Here is a 22,409-nt window from a genome sequence, read left to right on the forward strand (position 1 = left end):
GGCCAGAGGATAATTTGCTTGGGAGACAAATTTCTCACTAATCCCGGCTTTTCGTCATGTCGGTTTTGCTAAACGACCCCCTCTTCCCCCCTCCCCCCCCTCGGAAAGGAACGTTTATCCCCACTACTGTCAGTGAAATAAACTAACGCAAGAATAGAACAGCCCCTTGGATCTGAAGGGTTGCTGTCCAAAACTCACAGGAGGGTTTAAGGGTGAGGGTCACAGGGGAGAGGTAGTGGGGGTTTAAGGGTGAGGGTCACAGGGAGAGTAGTGAGGGTTTGAGGGTGAGGGTCACAGGGGAGAGTAGTGAGGGTTTAAGGGTGAGGGTCACAGGGGAGAGTAGTGAGGGTTTAAGGGTGAGTGTCACAGGGGAGAGTAGTGAGGGTTTAAGGGTGAGGGTCACAGGGGAGAGTAGTGAGGGTTTAAGGGTGAGGGTCACAGGGGAGAGTAGTGAGGGTTTGAGGGTGAGGGTCACAGGGGAGAGTAGTGAGGGTTTGAGGGTGAGGGTCACAGGGGAGAGTAGTGAGGGTTTAAGGGTGAGGGTCACAGGGGGAGAGATAGTGAGGGTTTAAGGGTGAGGGTCACAGGGGGAGAGATAGTGAGGGTTTGAGGGTGAGGGTCACAGGGGAGAGATAGTGAGGGTTTGAGGGTGAGGGTCACAGGGGAGAGGTAGTGAGGGTTTAAGGGTGAGGGTCACAGGGGGAGAGATAGTGAGGGTTTGAGGGTGAGGGTCACAGGGGAGAGATAGTGAGGGTTTGAGGGTGAGGGTCACAGGGGAGAGGTAGTGAGGGTTTAAGGGTGAGGGTCACAGGGGGAGAGATAGTGAGGGTTTAAGGGTGAGGGTCACAGGGGAGAGATAGTGAGGGTTTAAGGGTGAGGGTCACAGGGAGAGGTATGAGGGTTTAAGGGTGAGGGTCACAGGGGAGAGGTAGTGGGGGTTTGAGGGTGAGGGTCACAGGGGAGAGTAGTGAGGGTTTAAGGGTGAGGGTCACAGGGGGAGAGATAGTGAGGGTTTGAGGGTGAGGGTCACAGGGGGAGAGATAGTGAGGGTTTGAGGGTGAGGGTCACAGGGGAGAGGTAGTGAGGGTTTGAGGGTGAGGGTCACAGGGGGAGAGATAGTGAGGATTTGAGGGTGAGGGTCGTGGGGAGAGGTTGTGAGGGTTTGAGAGTGAGGGTCGTGGGGAGAGGTTGTGAGGGTTTGAGGGTGAGGGTCGTGGGGAGAAGTTGTGAGGGTTTGAGGGTGAGGGTCACAGGGGAGAGTAGTGAGGGTTTAAGGGTGAGGGTCACAGGGAGAGGTAGTGAGGGTTTGAGGGTGAGGGTCATGGGAGAGGTAGTGGGGGTTTGAGGTGAGGGTCACGAGGGAGGTAGTGAGGATTTGAGGGTGAGGGTCACAGGGGGAGAGGTAGTGGGGGTTTGAGGGTGAGTTATGCTGGTAATGTTAGCAATTGCAGTGCACAACGACAGGAAAAACACTTACAACCTCCGCCAAATCACCTCCCCCCCCCCCCCCCCCCCACACACACACACCCTCCAAATTCCGCTCAGTGCTAACATCTCTTCAGCTCTCTCATCTTCAGCGGAATGCCGTGTATAGACAGGGCTTCCTTGCTGCTGATTAGAAAGGGCCAGATTTGAAGAGGGGGTGGATGGAGCTGGAGGTAAGTCTGAACCGGGTGAACCCGTGCACATTTCTCCCCCGTCCCCCAGAATCTTCGCCGTTTGCAAACAAAAAAAAAGCGCGGCTAATTTTGTTCGAAGGTTGCTGGATTGGATTGTAAAGTATCTGAAACTGAAGCTGGTTTTGCAAAGGCAGGGAGAGGGGCGACTGGGTCTCGCCGAAAGCGGGGCTGGGCAGCTTTCCTGCAGAGGAGCGGGCGACCGGGCACTTACCTTACAGCTCTCACAGGTTAGCAGGCCATAGTGATAACCCGAGACTTTGTCACCGCAAACAGGGCAGAGCTCATCCAGATCCTCATCGTAGGCATACTCCATCGTTGTAAACTGGCTGGCTGCGTGGACACACACAGGGAGAGAGAAAAAAGACACGCAACTTCTTCAGAAAGCGCTTTGTGAATATTTACACACACACACACACACACTCTCACAAACACACACACACACTCACAAACACACACACACTCACAAACACACACATACACACACACACACACAAACACACACTCTCAAACACACACACACTCAAACACACACACAAACACACTCACACACACTCACAAACACTGTCTCTCTCACACATACACACCCAGGTCTATTGAAATGCTACCGGGCCCGGTGGAAATCAGCTCCGGGATAAAGACAACATCGATCGAGAGTCAGGTTCGGCGAAGGGAGGGTAGGGGAATTGTACATAGGTCTCACCCCCTTCCCTTCTCTGACACTCCGGAGCAGCTAACGCCACCCGAATACAGGGAGGAAGCGGTGTCATAACTATTATAAAAAGGGAAGGTTGGGGTGGGGGTGGGGGTGGGGGAATTAATGCCCACCACATAACAAGAGCTGGAACCTTAACATTTTGGTTACAGCAAGCAACCGACACACACTCACACACACACAGAAACACACATACACACACATACACTCACATACACTCTCACACACACATACACACACAAACACACTCACAAACACACACACATACACACACAAACACACTCACAAACACACACATACACTCACACACACATACACTCACATACACACACTCACACCTACACTCACAAACACACACACATACACTCACACACACACTCACATGCACTCTCACACACACACTCACATACACACACGCTCACATACACTCTCACACACACACTCACAAACACATACACACATACACTCTCTCACACACACATACACTCACTCACACACACTCACAAACACACATACACACACTCACACATACACAAACACACACACATACACTCTCTCTCTCACACACACACTCACAAACACATACACACACACTTACAAAACAAACATGCAGGTAGTGGTTACGCACCTTGTGGAACTGACGATTTAAAATCTGCTGGGTCGGTTTGTCTTGTTCACTCCCAAAGCTCATCAATGTCAGGTCGCTGCCCAGAAACTCACATTCCGACAAGCTGTGTGGTTCTCAGGCTGATTTAGGTGCTCGGCGTCAGCGAATAGGCGACTGCAATGAAATGTAAAAAAAAACTTATTGAAAGAAAACTTTATGGGATCCAGATCATTTCAGAATTCAGATAGCTGCTCAATCAGTCAGGTGTTTTGCTTTAGTTGGGTTTTGTCGGGTAGAGTCCACTGGGCCAGTGTACAAGCTGGGGAGGGGGAGTCGGATTAGGTACAAAATGAGAATTATATTTTACCTTCGGTGCTTCCAGTGTGCCCAGAAGTGTGTGTGAATGGGGAGGGAGGTGAGGTGAGGTCACACACATTACCAGGCACAATCCCACCCTGAGCGGACACTGCACTTGGCAATACTGACCGGTTACCGTTCAAAGCATTCCCCACACTTGCTCTCTCACACACTGTTTTACTGCTTCGTGACAGTTTGATGCGGGATATACATTCTCGATAATTCTTACATCGGAGTCCCACTTTGCAACATCCCACCAATTGCTCAGTGTTGAGAAGTCACCCGAGGGCTGTGTACGGAGTGTTTGAAACGTCAAGCGGCGAGCTGGGATTTATTTTGCGCCATGTCACTCGGTCGGAGAACAATGTGATCATCCTGTACTAACTGTCCCACTGATTTGCAACTGATCGCTGATTATAGCGAACGATATATTGTTTTTGTTTAAAACTATAACTTCATTTTCAACTCTTCTCTTTGGACTTGCCAGAACTTCCCTATTCGAATTAACTCACCTTCAGAACGCACCGCGAACTAACCTACACTCACACAGGCAGCGGTCCGGTTTTCTTTTACAAAAAGCCAGAAGTTGGGGGTTGTCCGCAGCACATGACTGAGAAATATGTCAAAGAGAAACTGGGAGAAAATCCCGAGCCCATTCTCTCGGCCTACTCGCAGTGCAGTGGGTCATTTAGAATTTAGTCAGGTCGGGGCACGGAAATCATTTGCAAGTGCAGCTCGTTGGATTTGAATTGAAAGCCCCCACCACCCAAAAAAAACTATTTTTTTTTCGTTTGCTGACATGAAATGCGCAAAGTTGCTATTTTCAGCTGTCAGCTGTAGCGAGTGAGGAAAGCCAATGTTCAGATCAGGACATGAAATAGGTGCACTTGCCCCCCTCCCCCCCGCCCAGAAAATTGCCCGGGTTTTATCGGTACACATTTTGTTTTTCTTTACAAAACATATCGAAAGCCTGGTTGAAGATTTCTGTCCTCCGCAAACCAACTGAACAGAACGAGTTGCTTCGATCGGAAACGGATTATCGGCAGACAGGAAAAATAATCCCGCGTTTGTCCAACTTCGCTCCAACTATCCCTTTCAAGCGCCTGATTTAAAATGTTTGCAAATCTACGAGCACGTCCACACAGGCGGGCTGTCCGGGTTGTGAGCTGGTGCAATGTTCACACCACTGCAAGGATTTCGATGCTTTCTGTAATTACTGATATATTCGATTCTGAACGGCCTAATCCCTTTCTCCGGCTGAGGGCTGTGTTGACGGTTTAAGAGTTCACATCCCTCAGAATAAATATGTCTATTATTTGCCCCCCCCCCCCCGGAGTGGGGAAATGGCAACTTTGAACTTTGCTTCCCGGGCAGCAAGACTTCGGAAATTAAATCGGAGCTTGGTAAATCTGAAGCAAGCGGCGTACTGACTTTGAAAGGACGCTGCCTCATAGCTGAGCGGTGTTCAGTGACAATATGGGAACGTAGCATTAATCTAACAAGGCAGATCTATCTTGGGTGGGTGGGGGTGGGGGTGAAGCGCAAATCCACGTTAGCGAACAAAACCTCCCCCCCCCCCCACACACACACACATCCACCCTTTTTGACCCACCGACTGCCAACTGTGTATGGATCTCAAATTCAAATTACGGGACTCTGGGTTGAGAGATTGAGCGCAGTGACAAACTAACACACACCCACCCTCCCTCTCTCCGCTGGAGCCTGAGCTATTTCCAGGCGCCTGTGAGCCTCCATTTCTGAAGCGTGTTATTTATAAGCTGATTGTCATCTCCTGGTCGGGGTAAGACGCACACCCGCAACGTGTTTTGCCGCCGGACAGGTGCTCGGGGAGCAGAAGGGCGGAGGGCAGTAGCAGAGAGGGTAGCTCGTCCACCTGGCCTCTGCCGGGTTTGTACTGAAATTGTTTCGGCTGGAACAGGACGGTTGAAATATCTTGTAGCCTGAAGGAAATCACCATGGGCAATGCGTGAAAGGGAAACGTTAGTTTCGAACAAAGGGGACAAGTAAGGATTTCCTCGATGAGATTCCCAATATTCTGTTGCCGTTCGGGCTAGTCGGACTGGAAAACACGTCAGCGGCAACAGGAATCCGGTTCTGTAAGGGTGCTGATACAATGCAGTGACATACAGGGTTATATCCACCAAGCCCTTGTGTTGTCCCCTGCTATAGTTCCCTTGGATAACTGAACGTTGGCTAAAGCGCTGCGCTCACCCAGAGAGACCCAGTTCGCTCCCCACTGCAAATCCTTCCAAGTGTCCCATGCAAATCCAACTTATCAAGCGGCAAGGTACGGAACAAGAGAGCGACAACTCTCCCGGTGTCAAGCTGACATGGAATTCTCAATGCGCTGGTCACAGCCCAGGCTCCAGCGGCTCTCTCCTCGGATCGACTCCGCGCTCGGGTTGGGGTCGTGGGGTTGCGGGCTGGGGGTGGTGGGCCCTTCAATCCGCAGAAAGATGCATCTGTCAAACGCCAACACTCAGTCCGCTCCGCTCACTTGCAGAGGTGATGCTTTTCAGAAAGCGACCTAACTCAGAGACAGGAGTTCCCTCCGCTTTTTAGCGTGTGTATGAAATAGACTCGCATACACCGCCAACCCCCTGTCTGTCAGAACCCCCCTCCCTCTCCCCCGACCTGGGCTGTGAAACCAGCCCGGGGTAGGGGGGTACTGACTGGAGGACAGATCACCCCTACACTCCTGGGGTGGGGGGACAACGAGACAGCGATTGCCTGTACAGTTTGTGTGGAGGTGGATAGTTTAGTGAAGGGGGGGGGGGTCTCCAGTTGGCTCCTGGGGTTCAGGAGAGGGGAAGGTCAGCTCCCCATCTTCAGCTCTGCAGGGGATTCTCAACTACCCTGCCATCTCCCACCAGCCTCCCCCTCCACACCCCTAACCCAACATTTCCCGATCTGAGAAACGTGCAGACTCACGGGGGGGGGGCATGGGCATCCGCTCTCCTCTGGTTTCTGAATAGACTTGGAGCGAAATTTCAACATCTCCACATCCTGTCCGAGCAGCCCCCAGCCCACCCCGCCATAAGGTGAGGTGCAGGGGCTAATGCAATCCCCAGCTTAAATCTCCATGCACACCCCCCCCCCCCCACCACCCACATCCGCGAACCCGGTTGAACGGTTTGTTTTTTGTTGTAAACCGACCAACTGACCAGGTTTGGTGAGTACAAAAAGCAGCTCTTACCGTGCACTGTCTCCGCCATCCGATCCCCATGCGAGTGAGCAATACCAACGGACTGTGCCCCGGCTTTGGGCAACATGACACTACTCCCCCCTCCCCCGGGCGGTAGGGACAGGGGGGCGAATCTCCGTGCGGTATCTGAAGACCTGAACGGACACACACAGACAGGGCGATGGAAACCAGAGACTGGCTTGATTTACAGCTCAGATTGAATACAACTAGGGTGAGCTCTGTGAGTGTGTGTGTGTTTGTTTGTCAGCGTGTACTGTTGGGGCTCATAGCATGCTCCCCACCCCCGGACCAGACTGGCACCGACTCATTCTAGCCTCCGGCTCAGAGTGTATGCAGAAAGGCTGGCCTGAAGTTACAAATCCTGCACTTCCTCTTCACCCGCGCTTTCCCAGCGACCTGCGGCGCGCAGTCCAATAGGCTCCTTCAGGTCGTCCCAGCGTCAGCCTCAGCCAGCCAATAAAGAGGGGCGGTCTGGGCCCAGGAACAGCTCCTATCCCCGCCCCCCAACTCATCCACCACCAGGACAATCTCGACATTCCTCCCAGGAACCGGGAGAGAGCGAAGCAACTCACAATCCTAGCCTTGCCGGCTCTCCCTATACTTTGCACACTCTCAGTGCAACCCAGTGTCACATCCCCTTCTGTGTAGGACTTAGGTAACATTGATACTTCTGTCATTTTTCGATGCGCTGCATTTGCCAACTTGAAATGTTAACCAACTCCATGCGCCAGCAATGTGCAGCCCTAAAGGAGAGTTGGCATTTAAGTGGGACACCAATGGCTGGACAATTCAGATCGGCTCGGAAAGGTTAAACTTGTATCACCGTGCACAGTGTGATCCCACAGCCTGGTGGGACAGTAGTGTGACCTTACTTCCAGTGGAGCATAAGAAACTTGAGGCAGTGGGTGTACAGAGGAAAGGGAATCATGTTGTACAGTGGACTCAATAAGTATAATTTTGAGCTAAAAAGTAATTGCATCCGCTACTTCTAAAGAATTTATACCACCACAACCGAGTCTCATCTACCAGCCTTTCGATTTTTGTAACGACCTGTTCACAATTTATTACATAGGTGCGAAACCGAGCTAGTTGCGAATACACAACATTGAATCGTATCATGTTTACACACTGAATGCTTGCTTCAGGCCCGATACGTTTGTTTTTTTTTACAGAATCATTAACAGCCTAAGTTGAATATAAAGGTAAACAAACTTTCAGCAGCATGCCAATCACAAACTAGTGAGAAATGTCACAATCTTTTGCCAAGCGTGCCTGGCCATTTTGGGAAACCAGCGCGTTTATTTTGTCCATCTGTAATTCGATTCCGTATCCGTGCGATTCAAATAACAACGGCCTCCCCCAGCCTGGATTTTCAGAGGGTGAACAGGTCATTTGCGGCTCCATTGAGGTAGTTCGGTGTCGGTCGTTTCGGCTCTATGTAATTCTGTTAAAACTAACCTTAGGTTACCCGCAGGTTTTCACCAGCCACCTTATTCATGATTTATTGAAATATTAATCCTTCATTTTATCGAGTGCGATTGAGCATTTTGGTTTAGGAAACGAAGCCTTTTTGTATTAACCGCTTGGTTTTGCAGGTTAGGCGAATGGGCCATGCTAAATTGCCCGTAGAGTTAGGTGAGGTGGTAAATGTAGGGGAATGGGTCTGGGTGGGTTGCTCTTCGGAGGGTTGGTGTGGACTCGTTGGACCGAAGGGGTCTATTTCCAAACTGTAAGTAATCTAATCTAATCTAATCTAAATTGTGATTAGGAGGCGACCCCCCCCCCCCCCCCGCACAATGTATTCGATGCTGCGTATTTTAATAAGTTATTTCCTTAAATGCTTGACTCGAGGATGAAGACAGCATGCTAAACAGACACTTCCTGGCTCAGTTAACTCAACAGCAGCGACCTCTCTTATCGGAGTTGGAGTGGTGGGATAAGAGGTGCAGTGGACAGTAGCACCGCTGGTCAAGAACACTGAGGGCCAAGCACGAAGCTCCCCCAACCCAACAAAAAGCACCCGATGCAAAGTTCTGGGACATTGCAGAATCAAAGTGTAATTTTAATCTGTTTTGACAGGAGGACCTGCTTCGAAATTTCAACAAACCCACACCCAACAGTCTCTCACATCTGCTGTCTGCTAACTCCGCCGCACATGCAACACTAGCCGCAGCGAAGTGGCCCATTTTAAACTCACGTTGTCCCTTTGAAAAAGCGACGGTCATTAATACCGCCCGGCTATTCTTTCTCCGGCCTCTGACAGCTCACATACTTCGAAAGGTCTCTCTCCGTTTGCGGCCAATACATTACATCAAACTCTCCGGAATCTCCGGAACAGATCCAGCAGAGCCAGGAATAAAACGCGGCGCAAAAGTTGAATTATTGTGACCTACTCGCCTCTCTCCTGGGCTGAGGCAGTTCGTGTTTTTATTTCACTTATCAGTCCTTTTTGTTTCTCTCGATAAATATATCTGAGTAATGGAAATGCAGGAGCTGAACGGCGAGGATAACAGCTATTGAGGGAATCCCAGTCCTCATTTCATCAGGATGCATTTAAACAGATTGCGGGGCAAGTTTGTGTAAATTACTGCACTGGGAAACCATCTAACTTCAGGGATGTCATCTGTCATTCGTCTATCTATCTGTTAACGATATATTCTTCTAACAGCCTGTCAATCTAACCAACTGTGCACCCATTAATAAAGCAAGAACACATCCCACCAAGATAGTTGCATGATCTAGTTATTAATCCTGTTCCCCGGCTGTGTTCGATCAGTATTTTATTAGTGCGGTGTTATTCGTGAGCAGGGCCACACGTGCTAAAACAGATAGCTCTCTCTATTTTTAATTCCTGGCTGCTGAATGTTCTTTCTCTGGCGTAAATGCACCGATTCGGTAAATTTACGATTGCTTCCGAAAGGTGAACAAATCGAAACAATGCCAATCCTGTCCTGAGCACCTTGTGGCAATCCGCCCTGGCATCGTTGCCCCAAAATGTGGGCATGAAGTACCTTTTCCTCCTGTGCAAAAGCTTCCTGCACATCTTCCAGTGAGGGGACGGGGCTGTGAAGTGCTTCAGCGCGAACAAACCAAACTGGCCACTGAACACCTTGAGGAAGACCCGGCCCGGTGCTGGGATGTACATTATCAATTCCCTTTAGGCTCCTGAACCCGCCAGAAATCAGACCATGTGCCCTGATATAATCTCTTTCGCCCGTTATCAGGACTTACCGTGGATTTCATGTTATCGGGGGCACTGGCATCCCACATTGTTTTTCCTCTAGGGTTACCTTCAACGAATATTTCAAAGCACCCGGAGTTAACATGGGGGCGATAAAGCCAAAACCGTTCAGCTTCCAGTGCCCAGCTTGGAAATGACATCGGAGGGCAGTGGCAGCCTCCCTGGCACTACGCAGGAGATGCCCACATCCGGAGCCAGGTGGTAAATCCTTAGAGAGTGGGGAGCGCTGGCATCGGCACATCTGGGCGGACAAGGTGGTTTGAACCCTCCCCCAGGGGGATGTTGACCATGCCCGCAGGGGCTGGCACCTCCCTTTGGCCCTTATGTGGTGACACCCTGAGCCCAGTCAAAGAGTGGCTTTGCCAGCGCGGGGTGTGCCCCTGCTCCAGGACACGCGACATCCAGGCAAAGCTTTCTCACGGTTCACCTCCCCCTGAAAAAACAGAAGCTAACCCCCAGGAACCCGAGGGGTTGGGGGAGGGGGGTGGGGGGGTGAGGAGGCTGGGGCAGAACTCGGCCAAATCTCTGAACAGGCCCCAGGGGCTCGGCTTAGGGGCGGGGAATGCTGCGGCTCCCCACGGGCCTCCTTCGGGAGTCCCTATCCACCGGCAGGACATTACTGACGGGCTGTCTGAGTTTGTGACCCCAACCATCTCTCAGTTCCCCCAGCACAGACTGGTGTCTGTGTGTGTGTCTCTGTGTGTGTATGTCTTTCTCTGTGTGTGCCTCTGTGTGTGTGGGCGTGTCTCTGTGTGTGTGTATCTGTGCGTGGTGTGTCTCTGTGTGTGGGGGAGTGTCTCTGTGTGTGTCTGTGTATGTGGATGTGTGTGTATCTCTGTGTTTGGGTGTGTCTGTGTGTGTTTGTGTGTCGGTGTGTCTCTGTGTGTGTGTGTGTGTGTCTCTGTGTGTGGATGTGTGTGTGGGTGTGTCTCCGTGTGGGTGGGTGTGTCTGTGTGTGGATATGTGTGTGTCTATCTGTATGTGTGTCTGTGTGTAGGTGGGTGTGTCTCTGTGTGTGTGGGTGTGTGTCTCTGTGTGTGTGTGTGTGTGTCTCTGTGTGTGGATGTGTGTGTGGGTGTGTCTCCGTGTGGGTGGGTGTGTCTGTGTGTGGATATGTGTGTGTCTATCTGTATGTGTGTCTGTGTGTAGGTGGGTGTGTCTCTGTGTGTGTGGGTGTGTGTGTCTCTGTGTGTGTGGTGTGTCTGTGTGTGTGAGAGAGACAGAGCTTCCAGCCAACCCTCAACATACTGGAGTTCCCCCTGTCAGTCTGAACAGATGTGGTGCAACTTACTGGGAGACCTGGGCGCTGTGATGCCGGAGGAACGGCCACTGGCACACGATTGACTGGCAGTCTGACCCTCTGGAATGGCCAACCTCAAGCAGGAAGCCAGCACAGGCGCCGTCTTTGGAAGAAGAAGGCGCAGGGGCTCAGACCTTGCCCGAGCCTGGAATTGATATCTCATTCCAGACGTGGGGAGGCTGCGATGCGTGTGGCTGGCCGGACCGTGCTCTGCTTTCTCAGTAAGAGGCAATGACCCGGGGGGCACGCCATCAGCCGCTGGCCTTTAGTTAGAAAAGGTGGGAAATTGGCGACCCGCTCCAGCCCCAGCCCCAGACCCAGCCCCAGCCCCCTGCCCCCAGCTCCAGCCCCCAGCCCCAGCCCCATGATGGTGCACAGGTCGATAAGCAGGACCTGCCTGAGACTGACAAGCTAACTAGATAAACAACGCTGTTCAGATAATGGCAGGCCAATGATTAATTCACCAGCAGAGCAGGAGTGAGCGCCTCTGGCTCAGCACGTGGCTTGTTCCCGCTGCTCACCGAGAGTCGCCATTACATTGGGCAAGTACCTGACCAACTTTGGTCCGGCATCTGTAAACCGTACCTTTTGTGATTCAACCTCTTGGTGTCATTAGCAGTTCACTTCCTTTTCTAGACTTGAATCGGGTGACATGTTTCTTTGCAGATTGGTGCTAGCCACTTTCAGACACACTTGTTCAGTTACAGAAACATTAATGGACATCTTGGGTATAGTAAATATTCACTGACTGTAGCTGTGTGTGTGTGTGTGTGTGATAAGCTAATCAGACAAGCCTACTTCGCACAAACGGATGCAATGTCACATCTCGCAGCCTCATGGCAAGATGAAGCCACAGGAAGATGTTCATGTTTTGCAGACTCTCTTAAGTATTAACGCAGCAGTTCCAAACATGTATGATGGCAGCGATGAAGGGAGCATGTAGAAATGTCTCTGCTATTACCAGAAACATACAAACAAGTCACAGGTCCCAGTCAACAAAAGCATGGCTGAATTGGTTTTTAGATTAGATTACTTACAGTGTGGAAACAGGCCCTTCAGCCCAACAAGTCCACACCAACCCGCCGAAGCACAACCCACCCATACCCCTACATCTACCCTTTACCTAACACTATGGGCAATTTAACATGGCCAATTCACCTGACCTGCACATCTTTGGACTGTGGGAGGAAACCGGAGCACCCGGAGGAAACCCACGCAGACACGGGGAGAATGTGCAAACTCCACACAGTCAGTCACCTGAGGCGGGAATTGAACCCGGGTCTCTGGCGCTGTGAGGCAGCAGTGCTAACCACTGTGCCACCGTGTCGCCCATGAAATAGTAGAACATCTCAGCTGCTTGTGAAATGTGAGCTATACACAGAAGTACCATACCCAGCCACTAATTCCAAATTCTTCCTTTCTAGATTGTGGAAATTGGTGAGAACTGACCCATTTAGATTACTTACAGTGTGGAAACAAGTCCACACCGCCCCGCCGAAGCGCAACCCACCCATACCCCTACATCTACCCCTTACCTAACACTACGGGCAATTTAACATGGCCAATTCACCTGGCCTGCACATCTTTGGAGTGTGGGAGGAAACCGGAGCTGTGGCGCTGTGAGGCAGCAGTGCTAACCACTGTGCCACCGTGCTGCCCATTCATGCCACCGTGCCGCCCATTCATGCCACCGTGCCGCCCATGGTGTGGAACATTTACCAGGTATGGAACTCCGCTGAAAAGCCAAGCAGTGAACAGGTCACGACAATGTTGGTATGCAATAATTACTTGTATAGATGATATACTAAGAAGTAACATCATTGAGCACACCAAATATAATAACCATACCCAGCAGCAAGGGACAAATATTAAGACTTTTGTCAATTATCTGTACAGAGATGCAGAGAACTGTGAGTTTGGCAGTTTAAAGAGATGAACTAACCAGGGACAAAATTGTTTTTGAAGTCTTGGATGAAGTGTGCAGTTGAGCGATGATTGAACATTAACAAAGACAATTCAACAAAGCAGTAACCTGAGTTCAGAAAGCAAAATTGGCTGAACATTTGGGGTGACAGGGAAAACTATTTCCCAATAAAAACTGGCACATTGACTTACATTATGTTTAAAAACAAAGGAATTATTATATGCAAACAAGGAGGCGTGGCGATTGTCCATTAACTGCCCCAGCTAACTTAAAGTGGCTGGAAAAAAGGCATCAGTGTGAAAATTGCTTTGCCTAAGGGTCTGAATACCAGTTTTGCAAAAGGGTCACTTCCAAATGGTATATTGCAGCAATAAGCAGAATAAGCATTATATAATGAACAAAAAGGAGAAGTCCTGAAAGATGATAAAGTCAAAGAAAGAGAAAATATTAATGATATTGAGGAGGCTTTCTTTGGAGAGATCCAGGAATCAAGCAGAAGTTCCTGGAGTGGATGTAGGTTTACTCGCTGAGCTGGAAGGTTCATTTTCAGATGTTTTGTCACCATACTAAATAACATCTTTAGTGAGCTCACCTGCATCCAGAACCTCAACCTGAGCTACAAATTTCTCAAAACTCACTACTTCCTGGAGTGCGGATATCCTACGACAGGAGAACAAGACACATGTTATATTTGACACAGGTGCAGCAGTTTTGGATCTTTCTGATACTGAACTGTGGTTGGAGAAAGGACTCCTTCAGCCATCAGATATAAGAGTACATGGGCTGGAGCTATAAAACCCAAGGTCACATGACAAGCGAATACAGTCCTTCAAAATCGAGAGTGAAAATTTATTAAACCTTGCATATGTGATCCTACACCAGAGTTGTTCAATCTTAAACAGGAAAGCTTGTGCTGGCGTATGTCTAGTTTGCAGAGCAGGAGAGCTGGAAGCTGAAAAGATTAGTTTAAAACTGTCAGAGTTGAATTTCTGGCAGTTGAACAGGAATCTGAAAGCTGAAGACAGCATGCTCCATCACTCCATGTCCGAAAACAAAGCCAGTAGTTCCTGTCTACACCCAGAAAAAATGCCTCAATCCACTCTTGCCAAAGTTAAAGAAGGAAATTGACTCTATATGGAAGCAATGAGTTATTTTGTCAGTGTCAGAATTAATAAGGCGGTGCTTGGTGGTAGTACCAGTACCAAAACAGATCTGTCACAACCAGTGTAGATCTTCACAACTGAACAAAGTAGTCAAACACAACATTCATTCAGTACTGTCTGTGGAAGTTTTTTTCCAACAGCTTACTCTTCAGTATTCCCCTCTCTTTAAGAGAGGCCATGGCTTAGTGGTACAATGCAGGTAATGTTTGGGGAACTCAGTTTGAATCTCGCCATGACAGATGGTGGAATTTGAATTAGATAATAATCTGGAAATGAGAGCTTTATGATGACCATCAAACCATTGTCGATTGTCAAGAAAAGCCCATCTGGTTCATTAATGTCCTTGAGGGGAGGAAATCTGCTATCCTTACCTGGTCAGGCCTACACATGATTCCAGACCCACAACAATGTGGCTGCCACTTAACTGCCCTGTGGGCTAGTAGGGATGGGCAATAGATGCTGACCCAGCCAATCATAGTGGATGAATTTTAAAAAAAGTATCACATCAGCATCAGAAATCTTCCAGAGGAAAGTGTCAAGGAGAACTGGATGGAATTGTATGTCACTTATCTGATGTCCTGATCCTTTGGACATAACATGACACCACAGTATGAGACATGTTCCAAAACTGACAAGAAGCAGGGCATACACTCAGCAACAAATATAAATTCTCTCAGTCAAGTTCCTTCAGCATATTGTGGATTCATCCAGGGTCAGAGTTGATCCACCGAAGACAAGAGCAACCAAGAAGTTTCAAGCTTTTTGGAATATGTCTGTGATTTAAAGATTCATGGATAGTATAAGCCCAGTTAAAAGTTATTCCTCGATCTATCTCATCAATGAGCCACTGTATCCATAGTTATAAGACAATGCATGATGCTGGGAGGAAGCACATCTGAAACGTTTTGAAAAAAAATTAAAGAGATGTTGATATCATCCAATATTTTAGCACATTAAGACTCAGAGATACTAACTATCTTACCCTCAGATGCATCTTCTCCAGAACTAGAAGCACTACTCTTTCAAATAATGGTGGATGGAAAGTGAAAATTGGTTTACTATATGTGCTCCTCACTGGTAAAGACTGAACAGTGACAGAGAAACAAAAAATATTAGCAGCTACATGGACTTGTGGACAGTTTGTAAATTACATTCTTGGTCTTCACTTTGTGATAGAAACTGACCACAAATTCTCAGTAACACACTTAAACTCTAAGGAGGTAGCAAAATGCCACCATAGGCACAACGATGATACTGAGGATGATGAGACTTGATGCAAAAGCAGAAGTTGTGCCTGCAAAAGAGTAGACAACACCAGGTGCCTTGTCCTTTATCCTTTTGGCAAGATGTGAACACGATAATGTAGATTTCATTGAGGAAGTAGAAACGTTTATATCAGTAAGTACTAGCAACAACTCACTGACTGAAAGAAATCAGTGTTGCACAGGACTTTAAACTTACGTGAGAGAATACCGTGTCAAAGGAGGCCAGTACACATGCCACCCAACCTTGTTCTCAGTCAGAACTTGAAAAGAGAGAACCCCTTGGTGAATGATTTATTCATCTCTTTCCAGTAATTTGTCATTTCAAGAAATCTAAGACTCTAAACACTGCAACAATTGGGTGAAGGATATCTGTGTCTCATAATGTCAAGTCAGACCAAGTTATTCTCCTTGGTGACCAGGTCTTTCAAAACAATTAAAAGAGTTCTTTTCAAGAAGTATTATTTGTACTATGCGCCATTAGGAGACAAAATAACTATTGATATCATCTTCCTTTCAATCATTACAATTGCATCATCTTGAGATAGTCCTCTTCAAAGCAGAAAAGTAAAATGTTCTTGATCAAAGGAAACTACTGTTCCAGTTAGCTAGATGTCAAGCAATTGTAGGCTCACAAATCGGAAGCAGGGATTACATCCATGGAGACGATCTTTGCAACACAATGGACCCAATTTTGTCAGTGGGTAATTAATAGAGTTTATAGCATCATATGGATTTGTCTATGCTACTAGTTCACTAACATATCCTCAAGCCAATTGTGAAGCTAAAAGAGGAATGTATACAGTGAAAGCATTGAACAAAAAGCACTCAGATTTCACTTCAGAACTATCATTCAACCCCATTCAAAAATGGTTAATGTCCGTATGGACTCCACATGGGAAGAAGACAGAGAATTGAACTTCATATTCACCCATGGACATCCATGATGTTTGTAATAGATGATAATTTGATTTTAAAAAGCAATGGACAAAGAGGATGAGTAACCATTCCAATCAGATATGGAAATTTGATAAACATCGCAAAACACATGATTTGAGTCCAAACCCATGGACAAATGGTGGAGCTGACACCATATTCACAGTTATATCCCATTCCAAACAAAAATAGTACATAGAACAGAACAGGCATGCGCATGTTTCCACACAGAAGCAACTTTCTACGCAATGAAAATAGCCATTAACATAGTCAAACAGACCAGAGCTGCTCCATTCATCTGCAGATCCAGAACAAAGTCTGATTGCTGAACTCAACTCATCTGTCAATTCTCTTTCTGTCCAACAGACTTGAAAAGGACTGAATATTCCAATCCCCACCAAAGAATTTGCGACCATGTTCAGGGAGAGATATGAAACTGCCACAGTGTTGGCTCTATAAAGAAATGAAAGTCAGGGTCTTGGAGGAGATTTAATATAAGAGGTTAAATCTGATGAGACTTCATCACAAAATGAAGCCACAATAAAATGTTTCTTAATAAAGTTAACATTTAGTATACATAATTTGTACCTCTACAAATTATGTAAATACTCTGTGTATTATCACAATGCAACCATATTATTATAATTACCTGCTTAATTTTTCAGTCAATAGTATTATGAGGTGGATTTCTCTAAGAGAATGCTGTTAGACTAAGATGAAGGGGATCGGCAGTGTGACCATATCACATGCTGTGTCAATATATCAGTTGTCCCATATTTCTATTTTAACTGAAATCTGAGAATGTTGTTGAGTGAAGTGATGACATGAGGAATATAGCAAGGTATCCAAAAATGTCCCTTTAGCATGACTCCTAGAATCTAGTATTGATAAAGTCCTGGACCAGATTGGTATTCTCTTGCCCTTTTTTGGCATTTATTTGGGAAACATTATCCATGTATAGGGAATGGGGAAGTGGGGGGAAAAATAATGCTCATTTTAATTGCTAAGTATTGTGGACTGGAAATATTCCCAGGCATTGACTTGGCTCTAGTTGTATTGATCATTCCATATTCATTCACTAAGGTTTAGTTATACATTAAATGAAAAGTACATTACTGCCATTGTTCTGGAAAGAGAAAATGTTACTAACCTTTAAAACATCAAACATGTTACAAAAATGCCATTGCTAACTTTAGTATACATTTTGTTTTGTTCTGTTTGTTTCAATATTGTTTAAATTCAGACAGCTACACATTATTATTAAATGAATTATCCAGATTTCTTTCAGTGCTTTCTCAATTGGGTACTTGTTTCTGAATGTGTGTGTTGAAATGATGAGTGCTGATGATGAAACTGGGAAAATTGACTATGAGGAGTTGCTGAGCCAAACAGTGCAAGAACATGCACAGTTTAGCAAATACTAAAACACTTTGGATTATTACAAACATTCCACCAAACCAGTGTCTTCTGTAGAACATATATAAGGCATACTTGACCAAATAATCCTTCTGTGAAGCCTTTCCAATGCACCCATGCTTAAAAAACTAACTGCTACATTGTACATCAGAGTCAGGTAAGTCTCCTTGGTGTAATAGTTTCCTGCAGCCCAGAGATCATACATGCAGAGCATATTTAGTTAGTCTTGTCAGTATTTGTCTTGGTAACCTCACAAAAATAAAGGAACAAAGGAAAACAGTTTAACCATCCAGTCTTCTATAAATAGCAAGTGATGGCCTTCCTAATACAAAAGCTAACTGGCTGTTGAATATCTTTGGTATTTTTGGCTTAACTCTTACTTAGTAAACTATTTCAGGTATTTTTCATGTTATTTAATGAGCTGTTCCCCATGTTAGTCCTAAAATTGCTTATTACCTATTTGTGTCCATTTCCCTTTACTCTAGAGTCATGGCTTTTCTTCAAATTGCAGTAATGTTACTATCCCTTCTAGTTCCATTTGATATATCTCTATGAAACTTTGCTTCTTTAGCTTCTTTCAAGTCTGAACAATATGTGTATATTTCAAAACTGAATCCACTGACACAAGAGCTTTGAAGCATTGCCATGTTATGTTGCTGCAAGAAGTTTTAATCTGTGTCTCTGGAATTCCTCATTTACTTCTCAGAGGAATTCCTTAATTAGTCAATATAAGTAGCTTAATCCTGACTGTTATATTTTTTAGTTTTTGTACCCTTCAGCTTCGGCCGTAGCAGTGATACACTTCAGGCAGGATGTCAAGGGAATGGCAGAAGAGATTTACTAGAATGAGTTCAGAGGTCATAGAGACCTATGTCATAGAGATGACAGCACAGAAACACTCTTCAGTCCAATTCGTCCATGTCGGCCAGATATCTTAAGCCAACCTATTCCCATTTTCCAGCACTTGGCTCATATCCCTCTAAACCCTTCCTATTCATATACCCATCCAGATGCCTTTTAAATGCTGTAAGCTCATTCCATACACATACCGTCGTATGTGTGAAAACGTTGCCCGTTAGGTCCCTTTTCTATCTTTCCCCTTTCACCCTAAACCTATGCCCTCTAGTTCTGAACTCCCCCACCCCAAGGAAAATACATTGTCTATTTACCCTATCCATGCCCATCATGATTTTATAACCTTCTATAAGGTCACCCCTCAGCCTCCGACTCTCCAGGGAAAACAGGTCTGAGACTTTAGCAACATGGAGAAATAACAGAAACTGAGGTTGTTCTCCTTTGACTAAAAGAGCTTGAGAGGAGATATGTTCAGTGAGTTCAATAATGAATAGTTTCAACAGAGTATATAAAAATAAACTGTTTCCAGTGGAAGATAGTCCATTAATGAGGAGGTCCATTTAACTTGAAGGTTATTGGCAGAGGAGGAGCTTTTATTTAAGCAGGATGTTTTTTTATGAAATGGAATGCGTTACCTGAAAATTCAAACAGATTAAATATAGCTTCAAATTAGAATTTTGGAAATATTCAAAGGAGAAAAATTACAGATGTGTGAGGAGAGGGCAGGGAAATGGAACTAATTAGATAGCTCTTTCAAACAAACAGCAGAGACACAATGGACTGAATGTTCTCCTTTTGTCTTCATCCTGGCCTTGAGGCATGGGTTTCAGTAATGCCACAGCGATAATGAATAGCAAATCCAATGTGATAAGTTTTTCTTTGTTTCTGGAATTTATCCTATGTCTCCATAATGTCTCTCCACAGTTTATGAACGTGGTAGAACATCACATCAAAATTCACCTGAAGGTTAATTTATGAAGTAAATTTCCCAAACAAAAATGAGTAATTAAATAATCTAACTGATATATAGTACAATATAGTAGAAAGTCTATTATCTGATCCCCAAACTGAAGAAAAAGCTATGTAATGCTAAGCCATTCTTTTATATCTAATGTTGATAAATGTAGCATTTCCTTTTGTGTAATCTTTACCAACTACAAGAGTTATGCTAAATGTATTGTATCTGTTCCTGTGAAGATTTCAAAGGGTTCAAGAATCCCCCACTGTCCAACTGTTCACTGTGTTTTCAGTCATTGTTAAAAACCACTCATCAGGTGGTTGATGAAGAAGCAGCGCTCCGAAAACTAGTGCTTCCAAATAAACCTGTTGGACTATAACCTGGTGTTGTGTAATTTTTAACTTTGTCCGCCCCAGTCTGACATCAGAACCTCCTAATCATGACTTTTCAGTCTTCATTTTTTTAACATTTGGATCCAAGAAACTGAAGAAGTTTGACCTTGTCTAAAAGTGGCTTGGTTCCTCCTTTCTAATCTAGAGCTCAAAACCTGACCTGAACAATGTTTGCTAGATATGGTGTGAATTTCGCAAGGGCATGGATTTGTGTTGTTTTAAAACCATGGGTGGCTTTAGACTAGCTTGAAAGGGACAACCATGAAAGCACACACGCCACACCTTAGTCACATGTTTCTTTGCTTATATTTATGATATAATTTCAGTGTCCAATAGTCAGTGCCCAGGCCTTTTCGATGTGTTTGCTAAGGTTCTAGTCGATCAGAGATGATTGCGGTGTTTAAGGTGAGGCTTCAGAGGAACACAAACTTGCATTTCTATAGTGCCATTTGTGTCACAAATTGATCCAAGAAGCTTCAGAGGGAGGTATTAGGACAGATATGACCCTGTGAGTTCAGAGCACAGTTAGGCCATTTGGTCTCTTGAGGCAGCTTTACCATTTGGTCAGTTCATGGCAGATCTGATAGTTTCTCTCCTACCCACTATACCTTTTGATTCCTTGTCAGTCAGAGTTTATCTAACACAACCTTGAAAAAATATTCAGCAACCCTGTCTCCACGGCTGTCTGTGGAAGAAAATCCCAAAGAGATCTTCTGAGAGAGAAAATAAATCCCCAGCTCCATTTTCAGTGTGACATTTCTTATTTTGAAACTGGGTGCCTTAATTATGGTCCCTCCTATAAGGACAAATATCCTATCAGAATTCACCCTGTCAAGAATCCACAAGATCTTTCTTGTTTCAATAAAATCACCTCTCATTCTCATTGTAAACGCCAATGGATATGAGCCCAATCTTTCTTTGTTGGACAACCCCTTTATTAGATGAATCAGCCCAGTGAACCTTCACTGAAGTGCTTCTAACACAACTATATCCTTTTTTTTAAAATAGGAAGACCAAAGCTGTTCACAGGAAGCCAGAAATGGTGTGTTCAAGTGTCACAAAAGCTTTCCTATTATAATACTCTATTCCCTTTGCAATAAATTTCAACATTCCTTCTATTTTCCTAATCATTTTCTGTACCTACAAACTAACATTTTATGGTTCATGTACCAGGACACCCAGATCCCTCTGTACCTTAGAGTTCTGCAGTTTGTCTCCATTTAAATAATAATATCCATTTAAATTATGTTCTTCTTGCCAAAGGGATAAGTTCACATTTCCAACATTATACTCTATTGCCAAATTGCTTATGTGTCTTTATGACTTTTTCTCAACCACGCTCCTACCAAAAGCTTGGTGGAGTGCTTTGTCAAAGAAGTCTGCTTTAAGTTCATCTCAAAAGAGGATAGAGAGGTAAAGAGATTTGTGAGGGACTTCCAGCACTAAAGCGCAGAAGAGATCAGAATGAGAAGCGTAGAAAGCTCTTGAAGACAGTCTCCTGAGGTAGTTGAAGAAATAGGAAAAGTGGAGACTAGGGAGGGATTTAAAACCAAAGATTAAAATGTTAGCTTTGAGCGGTTGCCAGATCAGAATCCATTGTCGGTCACCAAGCTCAGGGACCAATTATGAAACAGGCTCTAGGAAAAGCCAAGTCTAACAGTTATGGATGAGAGTTTCAGCAAAATGTATGGTGGCATTGTGGGGTTGCACTATGATATGGAAGATGTGGAATCGGAAGCTCAACTAGTTATCAAATATGAAACCAATGATGCCAATGTTCAGCCATTGACAGTTATCAGGGAGAAGAGTGGAGCAAATGGTTAAGGAGTGGAGTTGAAGGAGACTGAAGACAATGGTTTCTGTCTTTCCAATATTCAATTAGAGAATGTCAGATAAGGAGTTTTACAGATCAGAGACAGTGGAAAGTTGGTGAGGGACGGTATTGAGGTAGAGCTGAGGGTTGGTCAACAGCTTGACTTTGTGCTTTTGGATCGATGGACACAAGGGATAAGTGTATGAAAGGGAAGATAAATCATTGAAAGTGATCCTCTGGTTTCTACTGAATAGAAAATAAAACAGGCATGTGTAATCATACCTAACTGAACAACAGTGAAGAGGTATTGGTGGAACATGGTGTGATCAACCATGTTGAAAATTACAGACACAACAAGAAACATAGAAAATAGGAGCAGGAATAGGCCATTCAGCTTTTCGAGTCTGCTGCCCCATTGGTTATGTTTATTATCCAACTCAATACCTGCTCTTGCTTTTCTCCCATATCCTTTGACCCCTGTAGTCCCAAGTGCTATATCCAACTCCTTGAAATCAGACAATGGTTTGACCCCAACTGCTTTCTCTGGTAGTGAATTCCACAGGTTGAC

At 45.7% G+C, this 22,409-nt stretch overlaps 1 protein-coding gene across 4 annotated transcripts in view; it reads right to left on the reverse strand.

The window, feature by feature from the left end:
- Nucleotides 1-6,952, reverse strand: part of nr5a2 (nuclear receptor subfamily 5, group A, member 2) — a 261,371-nt gene extending 254,419 nt beyond the window's left edge. Inside the window, exons 1-3 of one of the 4 annotated variants that reach the window (XM_072573847.1) lie at nt 5,588-5,708; nt 3,020-3,172; nt 1,891-2,009 (exon numbers count right to left, since the gene is read on the reverse strand). In XM_072573847.1, the coding sequence (XP_072429948.1) occupies nt 1,891-1,992 (102 nt within the window). In that variant the 5' untranslated portion in view covers nt 1,993-2,009; nt 3,020-3,172; nt 5,588-5,708. Of the gene's footprint in view, nt 1-1,890; nt 2,010-3,019; nt 3,173-3,867; nt 4,153-4,309; nt 4,816-5,587; nt 5,709-6,572 lie in introns of those variants that run through there. The other 3 variants (XM_072573845.1, XM_072573848.1, XM_072573849.1) reach the window with 3 other exon arrangements.
- Between the last annotated feature and the right edge of the window lie 15,457 nt (nt 6,953-22,409).

The sequence above is a fragment of the Chiloscyllium punctatum genome, chromosome 7, assembly GCF_047496795.1.
Source record: "Chiloscyllium punctatum isolate Juve2018m chromosome 7, sChiPun1.3, whole genome shotgun sequence".
Taxonomy (NCBI): domain Eukaryota; kingdom Metazoa; phylum Chordata; class Chondrichthyes; order Orectolobiformes; family Hemiscylliidae; genus Chiloscyllium; species Chiloscyllium punctatum.